The sequence below is a fragment of the Peromyscus maniculatus genome, chromosome 6 (assembly GCF_049852395.1).
Source record: "Peromyscus maniculatus bairdii isolate BWxNUB_F1_BW_parent chromosome 6, HU_Pman_BW_mat_3.1, whole genome shotgun sequence".
NCBI lineage: Eukaryota > Metazoa > Chordata > Mammalia > Rodentia > Cricetidae > Peromyscus > Peromyscus maniculatus.
Genome location: NC_134857.1, coordinates 89,627,207 through 89,651,744, shown reverse-complemented (window position 1 = coordinate 89,651,744; position 24,538 = coordinate 89,627,207). Strand labels below are relative to the sequence as shown.

Here is a 24,538-nt window from a genome sequence, read left to right as displayed (position 1 = left end):
TAAAGGAACAAAAGACTCATCCAACAAAGACATCACAAGAATCAACACCTGTACCTATAACTATCCCAAACCCAGATGGGTAAATGGCAGTGTAAGCACACATTCAACAACATAAAGAACAATATGGCACCACCAGAACCTAGTAGTTCTACAACAGCAAGACTTGAACATGCCAATGCAGATGAAGCAAAAGAAAACAACCTTTAAAATGACTTTATGAAGATGATAGAGGCCTTTAAAGAGGAAATGAAAAATTCCCTTAAAGAAATGGAGGAAAAGACAAAAAAATTGGAAGAAATCAATTAATTGCTTTTAAAAGCCAAGAGGAAATTATCAAACAGGCGAAAGAAACAATTCAAGACTTGAAAATTGAAGTAGAAGTGATAAAGAAAACACAAACTGAGGGAATTCTGAAAATGGAAAATCTGGGAAATGGAACAGGAATTACAGATGCAAGTATAACCAACAAAATATAAGAGATAGAAGAGAGAATTTCAGGCACTGAAGATACAGTAGAGGAAATAAATTCATTGGTCAAAGAAAATGTTGAATCCAACAAATTCTTAACACAAAACATCCAGCAAATCTGGGACACCATGAAAAGAGAAAACCTAAAAATAATAGAAATAGAAGAAGAAGAATTCTAGCTCAAAGGCACAGAAAATATATTCAACAAAATCATAGAAGAAAGCTTTCCAACCTAAAGAAGGAAATGCCTATGAAAGTATAAGAAGTTTACAGAACACCCAATAGACTGCACCAAAAAAAAAGTCCCCTCACCACAAAATAATCAAAACACTAAACATACAGAATAAAGAAAAAATATTAAGAGCTGCAAAGGAGGAAGGCCAAGTAACACATAAAGGCAGAACTATCAGAATTACACCTGACGTCTCAATAGAGATCTGAAATCCAGAAGGTCCTGGACAGACACTAAGAGACCATAGATGCCAGCCCAGACTACTCTATCCAGGAAAACTTTCAATCACCATAGATGGAGAAAACAAGATATTCCATGACAAAACCAGATTTAAACAATACCTATCCACAAATCCAGCCCTACAGAAGGTACTAGAAGGAAAACTCCAACCCAAAGAAGTTAGCTGCACCCACAAAAACAAGCTAATAGATAACCTCACACCAACAAATCCCAAAGAAGGGAAACACACACACCTACCACCATCACTAACAAAACCAAAAATAACAGAAATTAACAATCACTGGTCATTAATATCCCGCAATATCAATGATCTCAATTCACCTATAAAAAGACACAGTCTAACACAATGGACATGAAAACAGGACCCATCCTTCTGCTGTATACAAGAAATATACTTCAACCTCAAAGACAGACATTACCTCAGAGTAAAGAATTTGGGAAAATATTTTCCAATCAAATGGACCCAAGAAACAAGCTAGTGTAGCTATCCTAATTTCTAACAACATAGACTTCAAACTAAAATTAGTCAAAAGGTAAGGAAAATGACATTTTCATATCCATCACAGAAAAAAAAAATCCAGCAAGATGGCGTCTCACTTCTGAATATTTATTCCCCAAATACAAGGACATCTATGCTGTAGATATGTTCTGGATGCTGTGACTGTATCGCTCTGATTGGTTGATAAATAAAATGATGATTGGCCAGTAGCCAGGCAGACAGGAGAATGCTGGGAGGTGGAAGGCTGAGTCTGGAGACGCTGCCAGTTGCCGCCACCATAAGAAACAAGATGTAAGGTACCAGTAAGCCACAAGCCATGTGGAAACTTATAGATTAATAGAAATGGGTTAATTTAAAATATGAGAACTAGATAGCAAGAAGCTTGAGCCATTAGGCCAAACAGTTTAAATAATAATAAGCATCTGTGTGTTTATTTGGGTCTGAGTGGCTGCGGGTCTGAGTGGGACTGGAGAAAACTCCAGCTACACATCCACATTTATAAAAGAAGCATTACTAAAGCTTAAATCACACATCAAACCCCACACACTAGTGGGAGACTTCAACACCCCACTATCACCAGTGGACAGGTCTGCCAGACAGAAACTTAACAGAGAAATAAAGGAATTAACAGATGTTATGACTCAAATGGACTTACCAGACAACTATAGAACATTTCACCCAAACACAAAAGAATATATCTTCTTCTCAGTACCTCATGGAACCTTCTCTAAAATTGACCACAAAGCAACCTTAACAGATACCAAAAAAAAGAATAACTCCCTGTATCTTATAAGATCACCATGGCTTCAGATTAGAATTCAACAACAACACAAATTGCAGAAAGCCTACAAACTCATGGAAATTGAACAACACTCAGTTGAATTACCAGTGGGTCAAGGAAGAAATAAAGAAAAAAAAATAAAGACTTCCTAGAATTAAATGAAAATGAATGCACAACATACCCAAACTTAGGGGACACTGTGAAAGCAGTGCTAAGAGGGAAATTCATAGCACTAAGTGCCTACATAGAGAATTTGGAGAAATATCACACTAGCGGCTTAAACAGCACACCTGAAGGCTCTAGAACAAAAAGAAGCAAACTCACCCAGGAGGAACAGACGCCAGGAAATAATCAAACTGAGAGCTGAAATCAATAAAATAGAAACAAAGAGAATAATACAAAGAATCAATGAAACAAAGAGTTGGTTCTTTGAGAAAATCAACAAGATGAACAAACCCTTTTCCAAACTAATCAAAAAGCAGAGAGAGACTATCCAAATTAACAAAACAGATACTGAGGAAATCCAGAGAATCATTAAGTCATATTTCAAAAATCTGTACTCCACAAAATTGGAAAATCTGAGAGAAATGGGCAGTTTTCTAAATAGGTATCACATACCAAAATTAAATCAAGGCCAGATGAACAATTTAAATAGACCAATAACCCCTAACAAAATAGAAACAATCATTAAAAGTCTCCCAACCAAAAAAAGCCTAGGGCCAGATGGTTTCAGCACAAAATTCTACCAGAATTTCAAAGAAGAGCTAATACCAATACTCCCCAGTTGTTCCACAAAATAGAAACAAGGAATGTTACCAAACTCCTTTTAAGAGGCTACAGTTACACTGATACCCAAACCACACAAAGATGCAACAAAGAAAGACAATTACAAACCAATCTCCCTCGTGAACATTAATGCAAAAATAACCAAGAAAATATTAGAAAACCAAATCTAGGAACATATAAAAAAAATCATCCAGCATGACCAAGTAGGCTTTTTCCCAGAAACGCAGGAATGGTTCAACATACAAAAATCTGTCAATATAATCTATTATATAAACAAATTGAAAGAAAAAAACCCACATGATCATCTCATTAGATGCTGAAAAAGCCTTCGACAATATCTAACACCACTTCATGATGAAGGTCTTGGAGAGATCAGGGATACAAGGAACATATCTAAACATAATAAAAACAATATACAGCAAGCCAACTGCCAACATCAAATCAAATGAAGAGAAACTCAAGGCAATTCTGCTAAAATCAAGAACAAGACAAGGCTGTCCACTCTCCCCATATCTATTCAATATAGTACTTGCAGTTCTAGCTAGAGCAATAAGACAACAAAAGGAGATAAAGGGATACAAATTGGAAAGGAAGAAGTAAAACTTTCACTATTTGCAGATGATATGATAGTATACATAAGTGATCCCAAAAATTCTACCAAAACTCCTACAGCTGATAAACAACATCAGCAATGTAGCAGGATACAAGACTAACTCAAAAAAAAAAATCAGTAGCTCTCCTATATACAAATGACAAATGGGCTGAGAAAGCGATGAGGGAAACAACACCCTTTACATTAGCCATAAATAATATAAAATATCTTATGGTAACTCTAACCAAATAAGTGAAAGACCTGTATGACAATAACTTTAAGTCTTTGAAGAATGAAAGTGAAAAAGATATCAGAAAACGGAAAGATCTCCCATGCTCCTAGATAGGTAGGATTAACATAGTAAAAATGGCAATCTTACCAAAAGCAATCTACGGATTCAGTGCAATCCTCATCAAAATCCCAACACAATTCACAGACCTCAAAAGAACAATACTCAACTTCACATGGAAAAAATAAAAAACCCAGGATAGCTAAAATAATTCTGTACAATAAAGGAACTTCCAGTGGTATCACCAACCCTAACTTCAAGCTCTACTATAGAGCTATAGTAATAAAAACAGTTTGGTATTGGCACTAAAAGCAGACACATGGATCAATGGAATCAAATCAAAGACCTTACATAAACCCACACACCTATGAACACCTAATTTTTGACAAAGAAGCCAAAAATATACAACAGAAAAAAGAAAGCATCTTCAACAAATGGTGTCGGCATAACTGGATGACTGTATGTAGAAGCATGCAAATACATCCATATCTATCACCCTGCACAAAATGCAGGTCAGGCCCAAGTGGATCAAGGACCTCAACATAAATCCAGTTACACTAAACTTGATAGAAAAGAAAGTGGGGAGTATACTGCCTTGTACACATTGGCACATGAGATCACTTCCTAAATATAACACCAGTAGCACAGGCACTGAAATTGACAATTAATAAACAGGACCTCCTGAAGCAGAAAGGCTTCTGTAAGGCGAAGGACACTGTCAGTAAGACAAAATGGCAGCCTACAGAATGGGAAATTATTTTAATCAACCCCACATCTGACAGAGGGATGATCTCCAAAATATATAAAGAACTCAAGAAGCTAGACATAAAAACACCAAATAATCCAACTAAAAAATGAGGTACAGATTTAAACAAAGAATTCTCAACAGAAGATTATCAAATGGTTGAGATACACTTAAAGAATTGTTCAACATTCTTAGCTCTCAGGGAAATGCAAATCAAAATGACTCAGAGATACTATCTTACACCTGTCAGAATGACTAAGATCAAAAATGCCAATGACAACCTATGTTGGAGAGAATGTGGAGCAAGGGGAACACTCCTCCACTGTTGGTGGGAGTGCAAACTTGTACAGCCACTTTGGAATCAGTATGAAGGTTTCTCAGAAAACTGGGAATCAATCTACCTAAAGACCCAGCAATACTACTCTTGGGCATATACCCAAAGCATGCTCAATCATACCACAAGGACATTTGCTCAACTATATTCATAGCAGCATTATTCATAATAGCCAGAACCTGGAAACAACCTAGATGCCCCTCAACTGAAGAATGGATAAAGAAAATGTGGCACATTTGCACAATGGAGTTTTACTCAGTAGTTAAAAAAAAAAAAATGACATCATGAAATTTGCATGCAAATAGATGGAACTAGATAAAAATCATCCTGAGTGAGGTAACCCAGACCCAGAAAGACAAGCATGATATGTATTCACTCATAAGTGGATATTAGATGTAAAGCAAAGGATAACTAGGCTACCATTCACAGCCCCAAAGAAGCTAGGTAACAAGGAGGACCCTAAGAGGCATACATGGATTGCCCTGGGAAGGGGAAATAAATAAGATCCCCTAGCAGTGGGACCAGGACTTGTCCCTGGTGCATGAGCTGGCGTTTTGGAACCTACTCCCTATGATGGGATGCCTCACTCAGCCTTGGTGCAGGGAGGGGCAGCTTGGTTCTGCCTCAACTTGATGTGCCATGTTTTGTTGACTCCCATAGGAGACCTCACCCTTTCTGAATGGATGTGTTAGGTGTGGGGAGGGAACAGGAAGAGAGGAGCTAGGGAAAACTGTGGTTGGTATGTAAAATAAATTTTTAAAATTTAATTTAAAAAATGTACATTAATAGCAGCTTTGGGGTAACAGTGCCCCTTCCTAAATTCTTTTTTTTTAAAGATTTATTTATTATGTATACAGTGTTCTGTCTGCATGTATGCCTGCAGACCAGAAGAGGGCACTAGATCTCATTACAGATGGCTGTGAGCCACCATGTGGTTGCTGGGAATTGAACTCAGGACCTCTGTAAGAACAGCCAGTGTTCTTAACCTCTGGGCCATCTCTCCAGCCCCCCTAAATTCTTATATTAAATCCTAATCTCCATTGTGATGGTATTAGGAGATGAGGCCTTTGGGGACATTTGTGGTTAGAAGAGGTTCTAAGGCCTCAGGATAGAACTAGCATCTTATCAGAAGAGACACCTGACAGTTTACATTCCACCAAACCATGCACCAAGGCCATATGACTATGGAGCAAGAAGCCAGGGAGAGAGTCTCCACTGCCTAGCCTCTTAATCTGATACGGCTTAAGTTTGAAAACTGTGAGAAATAAGTTTCTACCGTTGAACCACACCTTAGATGGTATTTCACGGTGGCAAAACCCAAATCAGATGCTAGAAATCAATTCACTTACAGTATGATGAGATGCCTCAAGTATACAAGTATGATGAGATGCCTCTACATTAACAATCCTAGCAGAAACATGGGGCTTAAATGCTGATTCTGTTTCCTGGGAAGTAGGTTTTCAAATTAGACCCCCACACACACGGCTGGCAATATAGCTCAGTGGTCAAGCTCTTGCCTGGCCCATGTAGCAACCTTAAATTCAAATTCCAGCATCATTAAAAAGAGGAAGGGGAGTGGATAGAACCAAGTAAGCCTGTTGGAGGGGCCAGGATAAGAATATGTCAAGTGGCCCGGCAGTGGTGGCACACGCCTTTAATCCCAGTACTCGGGAGGCAGAGGCAGGCAGATCTCTGTGAGTTTGAGGCCAGCCTGGTCTCCAAAGCGAGTTCCAGGAAAGGCGCAAAGCTACACAGAGAAACCCTGTCTCGAAAAACCAAAAAAATAAAGAATACGTCAAGTGGTACCAAGTGTGCTGTGTGTGGGCTTTCAGATACACCAAACTTCCCCCATATGAAAATAACAGCATTATTTTTGAATATTTATCTTAGGCTCTGGCTTTCCTATTATAAAATTAGTCATAATTTGAATGCTCAGGCATTCAAATCAGGGAAATCTCCCCCCCCCCCCATGGGCTCCACCTGAGGCCAGCTGTTCTTTGCTTCTCTATTCCACAATCAAGAAATGGATACCACCAGCTCTGGTCATTTCAAAAGAGTGGCACTTCTCCAGGACAGTCCCTCCAGAATAGCATTCAACGTCCTCAAATAAGAAACTGGAGTCTGGAGTTGAACGTTAAGGCTCGTGTAGACCATGATGGACAATAACGGAAGAGACGACAGAAGAGAAACTAATTGTGTAGCAGCTCCAATGACTCTGCCAACAAGTGCAGAAGCCAATCTCTAAACCCACCACTGTGCTTTAATCCAGTCGGCAAAGAGGGAGGCAAATGCCTTCATTTCCTACCTCATTCATTCACTCAACAAACACTCAGCCCTTCACCCATGCTGGGCTCTGCCCAGGTGCTGGAGTGCAGGGAGAAGCCAGACACCCCTGCCTTCAATGGAATTTTCAAGCTAAATACAATTCCATTCACACAAAGGAATTCATCTGAACAGTTTTCTTTCCAGAAATGGAAGTTTGTAAAACTTAGATGAAGTGCCCCCTGCGTCCACTAGAATTCAAGATAAGTCAGCCAAAATCATGCTTTGAGGAGCTACTGAGAAAAAGAGGTCGGTGGGGAAAGCCTCCCTTTCTAAACGATATTGGGGAATCCAAAATCCCATAATTCAGCTGTGTGAAATCATTGAGTTTATCGAGTTCTAGTCTCCCATAAGGAATTGCCTCGCAGAGTACTAGGAACCGATACCCAAAGCATTGCATACTGATCTTTCCTGAATGAGTTAGCTAACTTCTTGTGTTATTCATTTCCACAGGTAATAACAATTACCTGTTCATAAGCCCAGAACTTAACAGCTGTCTCAGGAGCAATTTTAATGACATTGGTGCCGTTTCCTCTCCAAAGGGAACGGACTCCTCCTTCCTTCACCATCTGCCGAAAGCCTCCAAATATATTCATTGATTTGGAACCATGAACCTAAAAATAAAAGCAAAGTGTCACGGGATACTTCTGCATATTGTTGAAACTGTTTCGAAAGCAGGTCTGAGCTGAATCCAAACACTGGATACTAAATGCTAAAGCCTCCGTCTCTGATGGGCTGCAATGTTCTGCTCACCGTTTTTACACATCAATACCAGGAAAGAAAGGCATCAGGGCTGCACAGGGCACAGACAGAAGCAGATCGACATTTGGAACTTCCCTGGACTCGGCCCTCTGCACTTCCTTTCCTTGGTTAATTTGAATCCTTATTTCTTCCCTGTAATAAACCACGACCATGAGTCTGTATTTTCATGAGGCCATCTAGTGAAGTATCAAGCCTGCAGGAGACTTTGGAAAGCCCTTCAAATGTGTAGAAATGGCAATCTTAACAAATCCACTTTATTTTAAATAATAAACTTCATTGTAACTTATGACAAAGGAAAAGATGTGTGCCTATTCAAGCTTCCTCAAAGTCAGTTTACTACTGTGCTAAAGAAAAAAGCATCTATCTTTTTGTTTAAACAATTTTTTAAAAAGTGTTGACTATATATCACAACTTAAAAACCTTTTTAAGGAATCTTAGAAATGGCTTAGTGCCTAAGAGCCCAGGCTACTCTTGCAGAGGACACAGGTTTGATTCCCAGCACCCACATAGCAGCTTACAACCATGTGTAACTCCAGTTCCAGGGGATTTGGCACCTTCTTCTGGGATCTGTGGGCACTGCATGGCAAAACACCCATACACATAAAATAAAATAAAAACATTTTTAAGCAACTGCTATGGTCTTTTAGGTTATTCCAGTATGCCAGTGCCTCTGTAAGTTCAACTTTAGGGCCGCCCTTGTTAGATACTCTGGCTCCCATTATGGAATGGAGGAAATGAGATCTCAGAAGTCCAAGGCGGGGTAAGAACCAAAGGATCTGGAGGTGAAGTGGCGTCATGCCTCATCTATTCTTCTCCATTAAGGAAACTTTAATTCTTACAGTCTCCATCTCCTCATACGTAAAGTGAAGACACACCACCCACTTTTCCTGAGCTCCTGTGAGTATGAAATGGGTTACTATGGTTGCACAAATGGGTATTCTTTCTTTTCTCCAGGTCAGAGAGCAGCCAGGTCTGTCTAGAAACCTGGGTCTTTTCTGCTAACCTGAGCTCTAGAAGTCATTTCTGAAATTATATTCTTATCACCAAGATTCTAGACTTGAGAAACCCTCTGTTTTCTCAAGTCATAACATCAAAGAAAATATAATTTAATGAGAACCCTATAATAGTGACAAGGTTTTGGTTTTTGTTTGTAATTAGACATCTGAAGTTATAGAATACCAAAGATTTCATTACACACAAGTACTAACAATTTACGGTTTAATGGGACAGAACCAAATACTTAGACATGTGCCTAATCTGAGGGTTAATGGTAGCAGAATATAATTTTCTACAGAATGAAGGCCTGTGACTGGACATAGCATGCTTTCTATACAGGCTGGCACGAGGCGCGGCTCACCTGCATCATGACCTTGAGGCGATCCAAAGGAGCAGTGCTAGTTCGGGAGACGGCGCCAGCCACGCCTCCTGCCAGAAGCTGCCGCCACCACTGTCCTGATTTCTTCTCATCTTCTGTGAATTCATCCGGAATAGTTAAGCTGTCTCCTATGTCAATTCCCTGGAAAAATGGAAAGAGATGCCACAGTTCTTCAGTCCCAAACAGATAAGCCCAGAGCTTTCTTTTTGTGCCAGAGCTGTTACTGTTATGATCAAGGTTCTTCCTTGGGATTGACAGTGAACCAATCTGAGCACACGTGAGTGAGCATCTAGTCCCCCTGAATGTAATGCAGAACCAACGTAACGCAGACTCAATGCACAAGACCTGGGAACTGTCAGTTACAAAGTCCCACGTTTCTCTTTCTTTTCAAACCAGGTGAGTTTTATTGGACTGAACTTCAATGAAGGGGTAATAAATATTTTGCCACATTTAGTTAATCCTTGTCAGTCACTTTTCAAAGTCTAGAAAACCACACAGTTGGGGACAGCTTTGAAAAACTACTTAGTCAGTACTTCAGACACTCCATTTGTCTTAAGTCCCATTACGCTCTGTCTGTACTATGAAGTATATATAAATTTAAATATGTAAATTCTAAAATCAAACCATGAACATAAATAGCTCATCTTCTCATCTTCTATATGGTGACAACAGTGTTATCACTATGATACTTTTGCAACTTAATTACCTAACTGCCTATGGTGGGTATAACTAGGTCGTAGAGCACTTTCTTAGCACACTCCAGGTCCCAGCACCACACACAAAAACATGACCTTGACATAAAACTTTATGGGCAAGAATGGAAAGTAATGAGCCACACTTTGGCAGTAATGTTCTCTCCTTTGTTACCAATAAAATTGATTTATGATTATCTCATCAAATGTTATCAACTATCCCCAAAGATAAAATACAAGGTTCACACAGTATAAAATTTATACTCATAATTGATTTTATAATGCTCTGTATAAGCTTTGGCATTGTTACTAGTGACAGTGTGAACTCCAGGCGTCTTGAGTGGGAGTCAAAGATACTTCTCTCCCAGCACAGAAAACAAGTCCACAGGTTGAGGGATGGGAGAGCCCACAGAAGGTCCCCAAGGGCTTCAAGGAACAGACTGTACAACAGAACCTAATTTACACCACTATATTTTAGCAAAATGTTAATGAAGCAATTGCAATGAAATTTTATGAAGTACACACTGGCAGGAAATGCTATGCACGTGAGTCAAAAAAATATTCTCTAGCATTCAATGAGTAATGCAATGCCTTATGACAGCAATAAATCTAGGCAGCCTGACTAAGTAAGCAGTTCTGGGAGGGACCCGAGGCCATGTCATCTTTAGCAATCTGGAAGTGCAGAGATGATTTGGTAATACGTGACTTCTGACTTTGAGACTTCCCTATGGCAGAAGCATTAAATGTCAATGAAACCCGGGCAGCTAGTTCATCAAGATGGGACTTCTTCCAAGTTTTGAGAAAAGCTGTATTTATGCCACCTTGGGGACTTTAAAGATGCTCTATAAATCTGTGCCTAATAGAATAAACAGATCTAGACATTAAATATCTACTGGGACTTTGCCGGGACTTGGCCACCCTTCCCAGGGTGTTCTGGTGCTATTGAGTGGCAAGTACTGTGAAGCAAAGCTCCGTTAAGAGTAAGCAAAGATTGATTGACGGCAAAGATTGACAGCCTGGTTAGAACTCCAGTGACTAGAGCCGACCTATCCTAACTACTTTAATATCGACTTTCTGCCCACCTCTGTGTGTGACCTAACATCTTTGTGACTGTTAGGTAAACCCTTTGGAAGGTATGAACAGACCAGACATCTAGATTCTACCAACCCAAGGGTTGAGATCACACAGCATCTGATGTCCATCACAGAAATTCTGCTACTTTGCTTTAAGCCATCACCTCATGTTTCCACTGATGTATCTGAAAAGTATCTTGATTTAGGATTTTCTTTGCTATGTTACTGTAAAAAGCTCATGAAACTATGTCCGTGTCAGAACATGGAATGTGGGGTAACCTGAGTCTGTGTTCCCAGGCCACGGTCCCTCATTTAGATACAAAATTAACGATCTCTGTCCCCTTTGAGGTGAGAGCTGTTTCTTGCATCAGCACCATACCTGAGACTTAGAGCTACAGAATACAGAAAGCAAACTCACAGTCGAGTGTTTCCAGAAGCGGACAATCTCTTCAATGTCCGTAACAGGGTTAAATAAAAAGTAGTCCCTCCATTCATTCCAGTCCACTGTCATTGTCCCGTCCGCGTCGATGCTGGAAGTGTGAACAGACGGTTAAAGAGCAAGACGTGGGCACCACTAACACTATTGCTCATTTTACAGAATGAGATTTTGCTTCCCAGATTAATATTGAATTTTAAAAAACCCGTTGGCAGGTTTAAAGGGTTAGGCAATGGAGCATGTGGTTAGCAGGCATGAGGCCCTGGATTCCGCCCTCAAGAAAAACACACCACTCACAATTCTACATCACTGGAAATAGAATCATGTATATTATGATCCTTCCTGGCCATTTTCACTATTTGGAGAAAACCAGATCCATATATTACAGAGAGAGCCCGCTACAGACTGCCTTGAGCACTCTGTCAAACTCAAAGTTACTTAGCTAAAAGACACAAAAACTGGATAATGAAATATTGAGAGGAACGAATGAATGATTTCAGGGTCCATTTTTTTTCCCTCTCACAAGCTCGGGGGATTGTTTCTTAATATTTGAAGACTGAAATATTTGGGTATGATTTTTGAAATAGAGTCTAAATATGCTATCAGTTTTCTTCTCCTCATCAACATAAGAAAATCAGCAGGGATTCTCAGAAATCAAATTCTTAATATGTGATTTTTTGAGTTTTGAGAAATCCTGGTATCTCATCCGTCCTAAACTCAGCAGGCTGTCATCTTCCACGTGTAAGTGGTAGCACAAACTCTGATTTTTTTTGTGTGTTTTTCATTTGGGGGGCTGTTTGTTTGTTTTGTTATAAGCTTCTTGACAGAAAGTCCATTCTATGAAACTTTCCTCAGAACAATGCAAAATTATTCCGGGTTTGACTGCGCTGTTCAATACAAACAGTTACCAAAGTGGCAGATGTGAGGAGCTTGGCTTTGAATTGAATTCACATGTCTGAGATCGTATTTTGATGTTTCCTCCTATTGTATGCTATAGTCTATATGACATTACACATGCAGGCAGCATACAGATGAAGTGGAATCTTCAGATATTATTCTTACATTTTCAGCACATTTTCAGTTTCGATTGCTCATGTGAGATCATACTTCAGTGTTCACTGGCCCGGTGCAGAGGTGGCGATGCTCTGTATCCACTCAGAACCCCAGTTGCTGCTTGCCTTTAAAATGCATTCTGGGTTGCAGTATTAGCAGCTCTGATCTGATCAATATTTTCTGGTTTTGTGCAATGATTTAGCTTTTAACCCCAACCCCCAACTGCCCTTTCATGAGCATTTTCTACGAGGGAAGTGTCACCTTAGAAACATCCCGCAACTTTTTGTTTTGTTTTGTTTTTTTGAGACAGGGCTTCACTGTGTAGCCCTGGCTGTCCTGGAATGCACTCTGTAGATCAGGCTGGCCTCGACTCACAGAGATCCACCTGCCTCTGCCTCCCCAGAGCTGGGATTGGAGGCGTGCGCCACCACCGCTGTCATCCCACAACTTTAATGTTTTCAAGTCAAATTTCCACTCTGCCCCATGTTGTGGGAAAGCATGGGTCCATCTGTGGTACTTTATTACACAGCACATAAGCTGACTGGAAATGCACTTGGATCTATTGTAGAGCTTGGGGTTAGAATTTGCTTAATTCCTAATGCTGTCAAAGGAAATGCAAGAAAAATTATTTCTGGCCTTAAACAAGGGAGAAAAAAAAATCCACTTTGCTAAGGGTTTGTCAATACTCTTTGCCTTTTCAAAGAAGTCTTTGTTTTGTAATGATGCAAAAATTCTCCATAAACTATTTGTATGTAAACTGAGGACAATAACACGTTTAAAAGATTATACACTGTGATGAAGTTAGTTTTATTCCAAGGATGGAAAAAGTCATCTTTCCAGATGACTTAGGAGTTAAAGCACTGGCTGCTCTTCCAGAGGCTCTGGGTTCAATCCAGCACCTACATGGCAGCTCACAACTGTCTGTAACTGCAGTTCCAGGGGATCTGATACCCTGTTCTCAACTCCATGGGCACTGCATGTATATGGCATGCACACACATGCCAGCAAAACACCCATACACATATAATAATTTTTTTAAAAAACTATTCAACATCTACAAACCAATAAAGTAATATAGCACATAGTAGAACTAGAACCAAGGACAGAAATCACATGATCATCTCAATAGATACAGGAAAAACCTTTGACGAAATTTTACATCTCTATGATAATAGCCCTGAAAAAGCTAGTGGCAGAAGGAGCATATCTCAACATAATAAAAATTACGTGTGACAGTCCAACAGCCACCTCTACACTGAATGGGGTAAGATGGAAGCATTGCCTCTAACATCAGGAACAGGCCAAGGGGTTCAATTGTTCCACTCTTGTTTACCACAGTCTCTGAAGTCTCAGCAAGAGTCATAAGACAAAAGAAAGAAATCAAAGAGATACAAATAAAAAGGGAACAAACCAAATTACCCTTATTTTCAGATAATATGATCCTATAGTTAAAAGACCCTGAAGACTCTCCTAGAAAACTCTTAGGCCTGGTAACACTTTCAGTAGATCAGTGGAGCACAAAACTGGCACAGAAAAACCAGTAGCTCTTCTATAGGCCGATAACAAACATACTCAGAAAGAAAACATCTCATTCACAATAGCTGCGAATAAATAAACACTAGGAACAAACCTAACCAAGAAAGTGAAAACTCTCCTTAACAAAAGTTTTATATATAAAATACTGAAGAAAGAACTAGATGACCTAAAAGATGGAAAGAACTTCCAGGCTCGGGGACTAACAGAACTGCTATTGTTCCAATCACCATATTACCAAAAACAACCTACAGATTCAGTCTAATCCTTAGTAGAGTTCTCATGGCATTCCTCACAGAACTCAAAGAAACAATTAGTTGTTTCTTAAATAAATCTTAAAATTCATATCAAAACACAGAAGACCCCAAATAACTAAACCAATTCTAAGCAAAAAGAGTAACACTGGAGGGACCACCATAACCTGATCTTAAGTTATGCTAGAAAGCCATGGCAACAACAGTAGCACAGTACTATCTCAGAAAGAGGTGCTTAAATCGAGACCTTAGAACAGAGTGCCCGGAAGTAATCCCACTTGGCCACAGATGCCTGATTCTTCTCGAAAGGCAGCCTCCTTAACAAAATTAATAAAGGAGAAAGAATTAGACACCCAAAATAAAATAAAATAAAATAACCCCCACAAATAATCTAATCAGCAAGTGGCCAAATGAGTTGGATAGTTCTCAAAATGTATAAATGAGCAGTAAATATATGAAAATTGTTAAACAACTCTTAGCCATAGGGGAAATGAAAATTAAAATCACTTTGACGTCCCACCGTACCCCATTCAAAATGGCTAACATCAAGAAAGTGAGAACAGTGGGTGCAGGAGAGAAAGGAAGCCTTATGCTATTGATGGGAATGTAAATTAGTGCAGCCTCATTGGAAGTCAGTATGGAGATTCCGGAAAAAAAAAATTTAAACTAGAACCGGCAGGTGAGCCTACCATTCTGGGAATGAACCCCAGGGACTCTAAGTCAGCACACCTCACAGGTACTTCTCACCTGTGTTTATCACTGCAATACTCACAATAGCCAAGACATAGAATCAGCATAGATGCCCATCAACTGGCGCGCGCGCGCGCGCGCGCGCGCGCGCACACACACACACACACACACACACACACACACACACACATACACACACACTCACACACACACACGAATTGACCACTCTAAAGAAGAAAGAAATTATGTCATTTGCAGGGAAATGCATGGAACTGGAAGTGATCATGATAAGAAATAAGCCAGGCTCAGAAAAACAAATATGACAAGTTTTCTCTCGTGTAGAATCAAAATATTTTTTAAAGATGTAAGCAGAGGGGTGCCATTTGGGTGAAGGGGGCCAGCAGGAGGGAAGCGGGATGAGAGAGGATGGTAGAGGTGAATGTGACTGAGGCACATTGTAGGACAATGTCACAGAGAATCTCATTACCTTAGAGAGTCAACACACACTAATACTTTCTAAAAATGAGGAAGAAACCAAATTCATTTAAAAAGTAATAGCCAGGGACTGGAGAGATAGTTGAGAGGTTAAAAGCACCAAGTGCTTTTCCAGAGGACCTGGGCTCAGGTCCCAGCACCCACATGGTGGCTCACAGCCACCTGTAACTCCGGTTCCAGGGGACCTGACACCTCTTCTGTGCTCCACAGGCACCAACCATGCAAGTGACGCAAAGACAAACAAAACGCCCGTCACACATAAAATAGATAAAAGAAATAAATGCTTAAAGTGACCCCCAAACCCTCAGCTCCTACCTCTAAACACAAGCCTCACTGCTGTCCCAGCGCTTGCGACAACCGACTAGTCCAGCTTAAACATCCTGCTCCCATCCCTGCACTGTAGATAACGTGTTTCCACAGAAATGCAAAGGGAATGAAGGATGGAAAGACAGCAAGGCATGGGTGATGAGGCATGCTGAGATGCAGGGAGGTATCCAAACGTGGCACGTAGAGACCAGCATGGAAGACGAGACTTTGAAGTAGTTAGTCAGTTTGATGGAGAGCTCACCTTTGAAGAATCAGTTTCGCTTGATCTTCAGAAATATGTAAACCCAGCATCTTGAGAGACTGGACAATCTCAGAAGGCTCGATTTTCCCTTCAAACAGTGAAAACAGTGTAAGGTCAGGCTCAGAATCTGAGAAGATTTCTGAATGATGAGAGTGAAAAATAAGCATTTGGGTAAGCCAGTGAGCTTCTTAAATGCATACTGTGGCATCAATACTCAAAATGTTCACAAATACCTTAAAAATGTGCACATATTATTCGATTCATAAAGCCTAGTGGATAAATAGTGCTATCCCTCCCAAGAGAAGGCCAAAAGCTCCCACAGCCTTGTTGGGTGATTTAACTCCATTAAACTAGAAATTGTTCACTTAAAAGTACCAATATCCACATTTTAGTAGGCAGAGGGGCACTTACTAAGTATGGAGTCATGTGACCAAGTGAAAGAGATCAAGACATGAAGAAACTGAGCCAAAGAGAAGAGAATTATCTGAGAAATCTGGCAGTGAAGATAGACAGTTAGGACCGAAAAGCAATGGAAGAGAGAATAAATTAATACAAAGGCCATCTGAACATGTTAGAAATGGAACAAATCAGGAGAAAGGGAGAGAGAAAACAACGTACACCATAAACACAAGCACCCAAGCTCTTCCCTCAAGTGGCTCAAATACTCATGAGGGTCCCAACAGGGCTGAAACCGCTCAAAGTGAGAGACTCTGCTACCACTCAGTGTGGACAGCAAGCTCCTGGGGGGGGGGCACAAAGGACAGGGGGGAGGGAAGACGTCCTCTGAGAGAGGAACTAAAGAAGTGACAGGATGCTGAGGGGATCCACCCAGAGAGAGGAAAACGGCAGAGGAATCTGGACAATGTTAGGGGACAGAGGGGGCATTTTTTCAGCAGTGAAGTGCTTCAGATTTCTCCCAGCATTCCCCTGGGCCATACTCTTAAAGACTTAGTGGTGCACTGTGCAGCAGCCACGTTCTGTAAAATTACTGCGGACACTGGATTAGCAAGTGATTCAGGTACAGGTTCCCAGGAGACTCTATCACAGCAGTTCATCAGCTGATCTAAGGTTGTTTCCCATTTCTGTTCAGACACCTCATGACACTGAACTCTTGGAAAACTTTTCTAGGAAATCTGCATTTCTGCATGGCACACATCATGACTTTCTTGGACTTGGAGACACTAGCACCACGTATGGGGAACATTTTATAAAGTAAAATTATCCACCAAACCATGTACAAAGATGCAAAACGCATGAAACAAAACCGATCTTGAAAAAGACAAGTGCTTATAGTCTTCGAGCTAAAATAAAGAAGAACGTCACCTTGTGTTTTAAGAATCAGGAATGTCACCTTATCCTTATTATGTCTCAACTAGGAATGTCTATGTTCAGCGATTCAAAGTTTTTACTCTTCTGTGCATGGCCACAAGTAACTGAAACACATATCTTGAGACTACTTATGAGGTTAAATTTTAGCAAGTAGTAATATCCACCAGTACAAAGTCCACAAATGATGAGAACATAAACTACATATGTTTAAGTTAAGGAATTCTGATAATTAAAAATAGGAACCTATAATGATAAATTGTTTCAAAATATATGTGAAGTAATAAGTAAAGGCAGAACTCTCTACATTTATGAAAAAAATGTATTGTTGAAATTTCATTTCTATTTCCTGTGGTTCAAGTCTAGTTTCCTGGCGAGGACAATGATGTGCACACCACTTATGCACTGGATGGCTGAGCACTAGTCATATAGCAGTTGGTCCTGAGATTGTCTCAGCTCCCAGCTATTAACAGGACAAGGACAACATTGTCTCTGCCACTGAACTGTAGAGGGATGAAAGTTTGCATACAGGAAGGAGAGTTAATTTTAAAAACTGAATTTGCCTGAAGATTGGACTCAGAGAGCTTGAGGGCAATATGCACAGTGCAAGGTTTCCTGGAGGTTACAACCTCCACCTCCACCATACACTGAGACCTTAGCCATTGTGAACCATCAACAAACCATCTAAAAGGTTTGATTATTTGAAGGAATTTGATTTTAAGTTAATGTTTAGTCTAAATCAGTAGATAGTACATTATAACTGTCAATCCAAATAAGGCCATTGACTTTTTTTCTAAATAAAGTTTTATTTGAATACATCCATACAATTTGCCTACATACTGTCTTCGGCTGAGATGCAGCCACAGCTCAGACTACATAGCTCACACAGTTAAAATATTTACAACCTAGACTTTTATTAAAAATTTTAAACCATCCTTGAAAAGAATGATATTTTTTCCATTTATTGTTCAACTTCTTTCTTAAATAACAAGTTTGTGAAGTGAGCCATTCACTAGGCTGGGAAAGGTTTAGGGCTGCATTGTAATCTTTGTAAATTCATTCTTCCTGTCAGTGGTTGCCTCTGGACATGGGATCTGATGATTTTCCACTGCTGGTTATCTTCCTACTTACCTGGGACTCTATTCCCAAGCTACTATTTTAAACAGAGAAAATACCACCCCAGCCAGAAGGTACAGACTAATGTTGAACTACTCTCATTACTAGGATCAGAGACCATCTTTCCTAAATTAATCTTTCAAAGAGATTATAAAGTGTAAGATATGAATATGAAGTTTTTTTATTTTATAGTATACAAGTCATGCCCCTATATGGAAAAATAAATACTTCTTATTGAAAGAACAAGCAGGTAATTATTATTATTTCTAAACCACCACTATAAGTGAGATCAGCATAATCTCAATAGTTAACATTTTATGGCAATTTTCAATTCAGTAGAAAAAACTATAAACTATAAATTTTCTTCACTGAAAATATGAACTTGAGGCTGGAGAGATGGCTCAGTGGTTAAGAGTGGCCAATGCTTTCACAGAGGACCCAAGTTCAGTTCCCAGCACACACGCTGGCTGGCTCAGAACTACCTATAACTACAGCTCCAGGGGGGCTGCAGACACCTGTACTCATGTGTACATAACCCTACACATACACAGAGAGAGAGAGAGAGAGAGAGACAGAGACAGAGACAGAGACAGAGACAGAGAGAGACTGAGAGAGACAGAGAGACAGAGAGACAGAAAGACAGAGAGACAGAGACAGAGAGACAGAGACAGAGAGAACTAAAAGTAGAATAACATCTTAAAAAACAAATGAACAAAAATATGAACTCCCAATCACATTAATAAAATAAGTACTAACACAAACAACAGTCATCTGGAGAGATTAACTATATCTTATCTTAGACTTAGAAAGCATAAAGGCAGCTTTTCATAAAGCGATGACAGGACACACCATCACTATTCTTGTCCAAACTTTTAAATGCTAACTTCATTTTCTTCTCATGGTCCTTCAGGTATTTCATAAATTCTTCAAAGTCCAGCTTCCCATCTTTGTTGACATCACCGGCAATGAAAATTTTCTACAAAAAAAGAGAGAAAGAGAGAGACTTTATCGTTGGCATTGGCTAAAGTACTGAACTAATTGTGTACAGGCTTCCAGTTTGGGCCAGATGTATTAGTATCCATTATGGCATAGCTCTGCAGCCTTTCCTGTGGTTAAGATTCCCAGAGTTTCACAAGCAGTGGATGGTGCCAGTTTGATCATTGCACGAAGACTAGGGCTTCTCTTGTAATTGTCTTATAATTCCCTCTGTGGGAATAAAGACACAAACCAGGGCCATCTTCATCTGTGTTTTATACAGACCCCAAGATGGGGCGGAGCACAGGAAGCTTTGTAGTGGGAAGGGAGAGGTTTGGCATGTGAAGGGATGGGCACAGGCCGGCTAGCCAGGAGTAGAAGGTCCAGGGTGGTTGTATGGAGAGGCGTAACTGTCTTTCGTTAATCCCAAAGTGAAAATGGAAATCAAAATTAGGAGAGCTGTCGGTGTGACTAATCAAGTCCTGGCCATTTGGGGAGGGGCTTTTACAGGAGCTACTGTGCAACTTCCTAGGCTGTCTCTAGAGACATCAACTGTCTCCCTCCAAGCCTGTCAGTTGTAAGGACCAGGTTTCCTGGCTGTATGTGCTGAATCAAGGTCTATTTTTATTTATGGCCCTGCCATTATCTGTTTGTATATTCAGTCCCTCCCACTTACAGAATAACAAAAGGAAGTTATCGCTTCAAATTTATTATTTTTCATAATAAAAAAGGTATCTTTTGCACCTCACACTATAAATGTACATTTCTCTTTTAAAAAGTTAATTGAATTCTCAGTCCATATGAGGGAAATTCCTTCTACAGACATAAGTGAACCCACACATTTGAACTTCTTAGATGTGACCTTTACCTGCTGGAAAAGTACAAGAGTTCTTTTAAAATAGAATGTTCCATGTAGTTGGTGCAGAGCCCTGGGGAATGACTCTCCCTTAGTTTTGATAAGTGAATGCTCATCCATAATGAATGGATCTGCAAAGCTTCACACCTTTTGCCAAAAAGTTTTGCAGAAAAATAAAATGTTGAAAAGGAATAAGTCGGTTTCAAAGAACTTAGCTTGTTTATGGCAAAATCCAGGATTCCTTCTGAAAGGCTAATTGGTATCAAATAAGCAAATATACATCATGTTTTGAAAGAAGAGAGACCAGGGTCCCAACATCCACCTCCATATGGGAGATTTCAAACTCTTGAAGTTCCCACCGTTAAGATACACCTCTTAGAGGTTGCAACACTACCCCCAATAGAATTACTGGCCGAGTGCCAAGTCATTAAAAGGAACACCTTTGAGAAACAAGTATCCCAACCACAGCAAAAGACACAGCAACCACAATGCAGTGCTTGCCATATAGAATCAACTTTAAAGACAACTAGTTGACCAATGGAAAGCTTAAAGACTCCAAAAGTCTGCACAGTTAATAGATGGTGACGACTCTTAAGAAATTCACCCCCTTAGGAACAGAAACAAAACATAATTGTTCCCAGCCACTACTGAGCCCCCAAACACATGTGGACTTAATGTTCTGGTTCTCTAAACCCATAACACATCTTGGGCCCATACGCTGTGGTGGTTTGAACAAGGATGACCTCCATTGGCTCATATATTTGAATGCATAGTCCACACTGTTTGGGAAGGATTAGGAGGTGTGGCCTTGTTGGAGGTGCATCACTGAGGGTGGGCTTTGAGGTTTCAAGAGCTTACAATTCCCAGCTAATTCTCTCCCCCGCCTCCAACTTGTGGATAAGATGTAAACTCTCAGCTACTTCTCCAGTTCCTGGCTATCTGCCTGCTGCCCTGCTTCCCACCATAATGGTCATGGTTTCACACTCTGAAACTGTAAGCAAGCCCCCGATTAAATGGTTTTCTAAGTTGCCTTAGTGTCTCTTCACAGCAGTAGAAAAGTAACTAAGACGTGCCAAAGCTACTAATCTAGGCCTCTGGTGACATGTGAGAACACTGAACAGGTTGACCCCCTAAAACAGAACCTTAGCCAACAGCAAAAGCAATCAGAAGTTGGAAATTTGATTATAGCCACAAGGAAAACTGAGAAATATTCTTGAGGATATTAGCTATGAGGATGACCTTGAACTTCTAGTCACCCTGCCTCTACATCTTTTGTGCTGGGATTAGAGGCCTGCACCACCACAACAGTGTATACAATACGATACAATATGATACTATACTATACTATATGGTATTGGTGACCTAATCAAGCAATCTACCTGCTACCTACATCCCTAGTCCCTGGGTTATTCTTAATAAACATAAGCAGTGCTAAACCAGCAACATCTCAAAGGACCCAGGTCAAGTTCGGGAATGTATGAATTTGGCTTCATTCTGCTTCAGAAGCCTCTCTAAAGGTCAATCTGAGCTTTCGTGAAGCCCACCTCGTCATCCTCCAGAGATTGCTGGACCCCTAAATCCTCCAGGCCTTCCTGAAATTCAAAGATGTCCAAAGCTCCATCTTCATCATGGTCCAGATACCAAAAAAGGTCTTCATAGAGGGAATCCATCTGCAATGTCTTCTGGGGCCAGCGTGACCCCTGCTATGGCCCTCTGAGTCCCCCAGGGGCAGAAGTCCCCAGGATAGGACAAAGAAGATGTCTGTTCAAGATGAGAGAGAGGGGCCAAAGGCAAAGCATCTGCAGGGGTTACCGCATTGGAAGAAGAGAGCTTCATTCTAACCGTCCCGGGAGTGCAGGGGCCACGTGCAGGGCAAGAACCACTGAGCTACTCCTGGAGAGGGATTCGGCCCCCAAGCCCGCTGGCCGGAGACCCTGCCTCCACGCTAAGTTCATCAGCAGCCAAGACAGAACCAGCCATGCCCCGCCACAACTTCCAGAGACCCCAGCACAAGACTGTCTAACAAGGAAGTTGGTGTTTCGTCTTGTTTTGTTTTATAAAAATGCGAGAGTAGAGCGGAACTGGGCTCCTGCTCTGTAGTCCGCTAACAGGAGTAGAGGTCACCTGACCACTTGGGGAGACTGTGTGTGGTTTGCGGCTTGTTATTGTTTTCTGGGGTGCTGGGGAAGGAATATGTTGGAAACACATGCACGTGCTAGAAAATCCCTAATCACTCCACCACTGAGCTTCGGGTTCGGTCTAAGCCAACCATTTTGTCAATTGGCAGATTGTACCTGCCCAGTAATCCTCTTTTTAGGGGTGAACCGCACCAGACCGGCCGTCATAAAGACTGAAAACAAAGAGAAAAAAGCCCGTGTGGACTTTTTCTTCTGTGTTCCCTCCATCTCCACCTCCCACCCCTGGTTTTTTATCTTTTATTTTCACCCACTATCCATAGTCACTCTGGGGGCAAAATTGCTCCATCCGAACACCTCTTGAGAGGCACTCAGAGGACAATCCCCAAATGACCAGACGTTAAGGCAGCTGGACTCCAACGAGAAGGCAGGAGAGACTGTTATTAGAACCGGTGGCTTTTTAATGCTCACCCTCCAGAGGCATGGGAAGCCCAGAACCCCTTATTCATGTACCTGTGGGCCCTCATGCAGCTTCAACACAAGTGCGGAAGTGCCGTCCACAGGAAAACTCCCTGCTTTTACATGACTTACTTTTCAAGCTGAATCGTTTTAAAAATGAAAAAAGGTAAATTGAATGTCGCCCAGTGAGATGGCCCACGCCTGACACTTGAGGGTCAGATAGAAGGCTCCTGAATGCGAGGCCAGCCTGAGCTAAAGCATGATGAAACCTTCGCTCAAAAATAAATGAGCCGGCGCGGTGGTGGCGCACGCCTTTAATCCCAGCACTCGGGAGGCAGAGCCAGGCGGATCTCTGTGGGATCTCTGTGAGTTCGAGGCCAGCCTGGTCTCCAAAGCGAGTTCCAGGAAAGGCGCAAAGCTACACCGAGAAACCCTGTCTCGAAAAAACAAAAAACAAAAATGAATAAATAAACATTTTAATTAGACACTAAAATTCATAAAGAGAATTTAATTCTGCCATTCTCCATTAGCTTTGGCTCTATACTTCTCATCACAGCGAGTGCTGAGAGCAAGACAAAGGCCATCACAAATCCTAGACAGACTCCCTCAGGGAGAAAGCTGCACCACAGTTAAACATAGGCACTGCCGTAAACTGCAAAGACACTTTCCCAAGAGCTGTTGAGCAGCTCACAGATAAGGCTGTTTCACAAAACCTGTTGTGGCCCAATCGTGAATGAATTATCCCACAAAAGAGGATTTTATTTTACTTTTTAGACGTCTTTATTTTATGTGTCTAAATGAGTGTTTTGCCTGCTTGTGCATTTATGTGCATTTCATGTGTGCTGATGCTGCAGAAGGTCAGAGGAGGGCACCTAGCCCCTGGAACTGGTGTTACAGATGGTTGTGAGCCATGGTGGTCTGAGGAACAGGGGACAGTGTTTTGTCACTATTGATTTCCCACAAATTCTAATTTTTCCACTTTTAATGTCACTGTGTTCTCCTCTGCCCTCACCCATCTCTCTTGCACCCTCTTTCTAGCTTTTTGTTTTGTTTTTAAGTCAAAGATTATACTAGAACATTTTAAAAGATAGCCCCCAAATGTGGGTATTATCTGAAATACTCTGACAAAAATAAGACACAGTTAGGACACTAGAGATGGAGGAAATAATCTGAAATTTAATGTTCAGACACAGAAGTCATGAGTAACACAATGCTGAAGAAGAATCGAGAAACTTAGGTGGAAGTCTGTTCATACACTTATGCTTAGAAGACTTCGAAACAGTACAGCATCCTCTACTTCTGAAATTTGGACTTACAAATAAGGCAATACAAAATAATAAAGGGAAGTATGCCCAGGGTGAATTTACATTTTGGGGTTCTTTCTTTGGTCCACACTTATTTTGTGGCAATATTATATGAGTATATGGGAGAGAGAGAGGGTATGGGGCTGGA

General features: G+C 40.7%; 1 protein-coding gene across 2 annotated transcripts in view; it reads right to left on the bottom strand.

The window, feature by feature from the left end:
- Positions 1-24,538, bottom strand: part of LOC102918676 (mitochondrial adenyl nucleotide antiporter SLC25A24) — a 42,693-nt gene that overhangs the window by 9,769 nt on the left and 8,386 nt on the right. Inside the window, exons 1-6 of one of the 2 annotated variants that reach the window (XM_015998113.3) lie at positions 22,037-22,340; positions 19,511-19,637; positions 16,220-16,307; positions 11,609-11,720; positions 9,408-9,566; positions 7,756-7,902 (exon numbers count right to left, since the gene is read on the bottom strand). In XM_015998113.3, the coding sequence (XP_015853599.1) occupies positions 7,756-7,902; positions 9,408-9,566; positions 11,609-11,720; positions 16,220-16,307; positions 19,511-19,637; positions 22,037-22,162 (759 nt within the window). In that variant the 5' untranslated portion in view covers positions 22,163-22,340. Of the gene's footprint in view, positions 1-7,755; positions 7,903-9,407; positions 9,567-11,608; positions 11,721-16,219; positions 16,308-19,510; positions 19,638-22,036; positions 22,341-24,538 lie in introns of those variants that run through there. The other variant, XM_006979447.4, reaches the window with a different exon arrangement.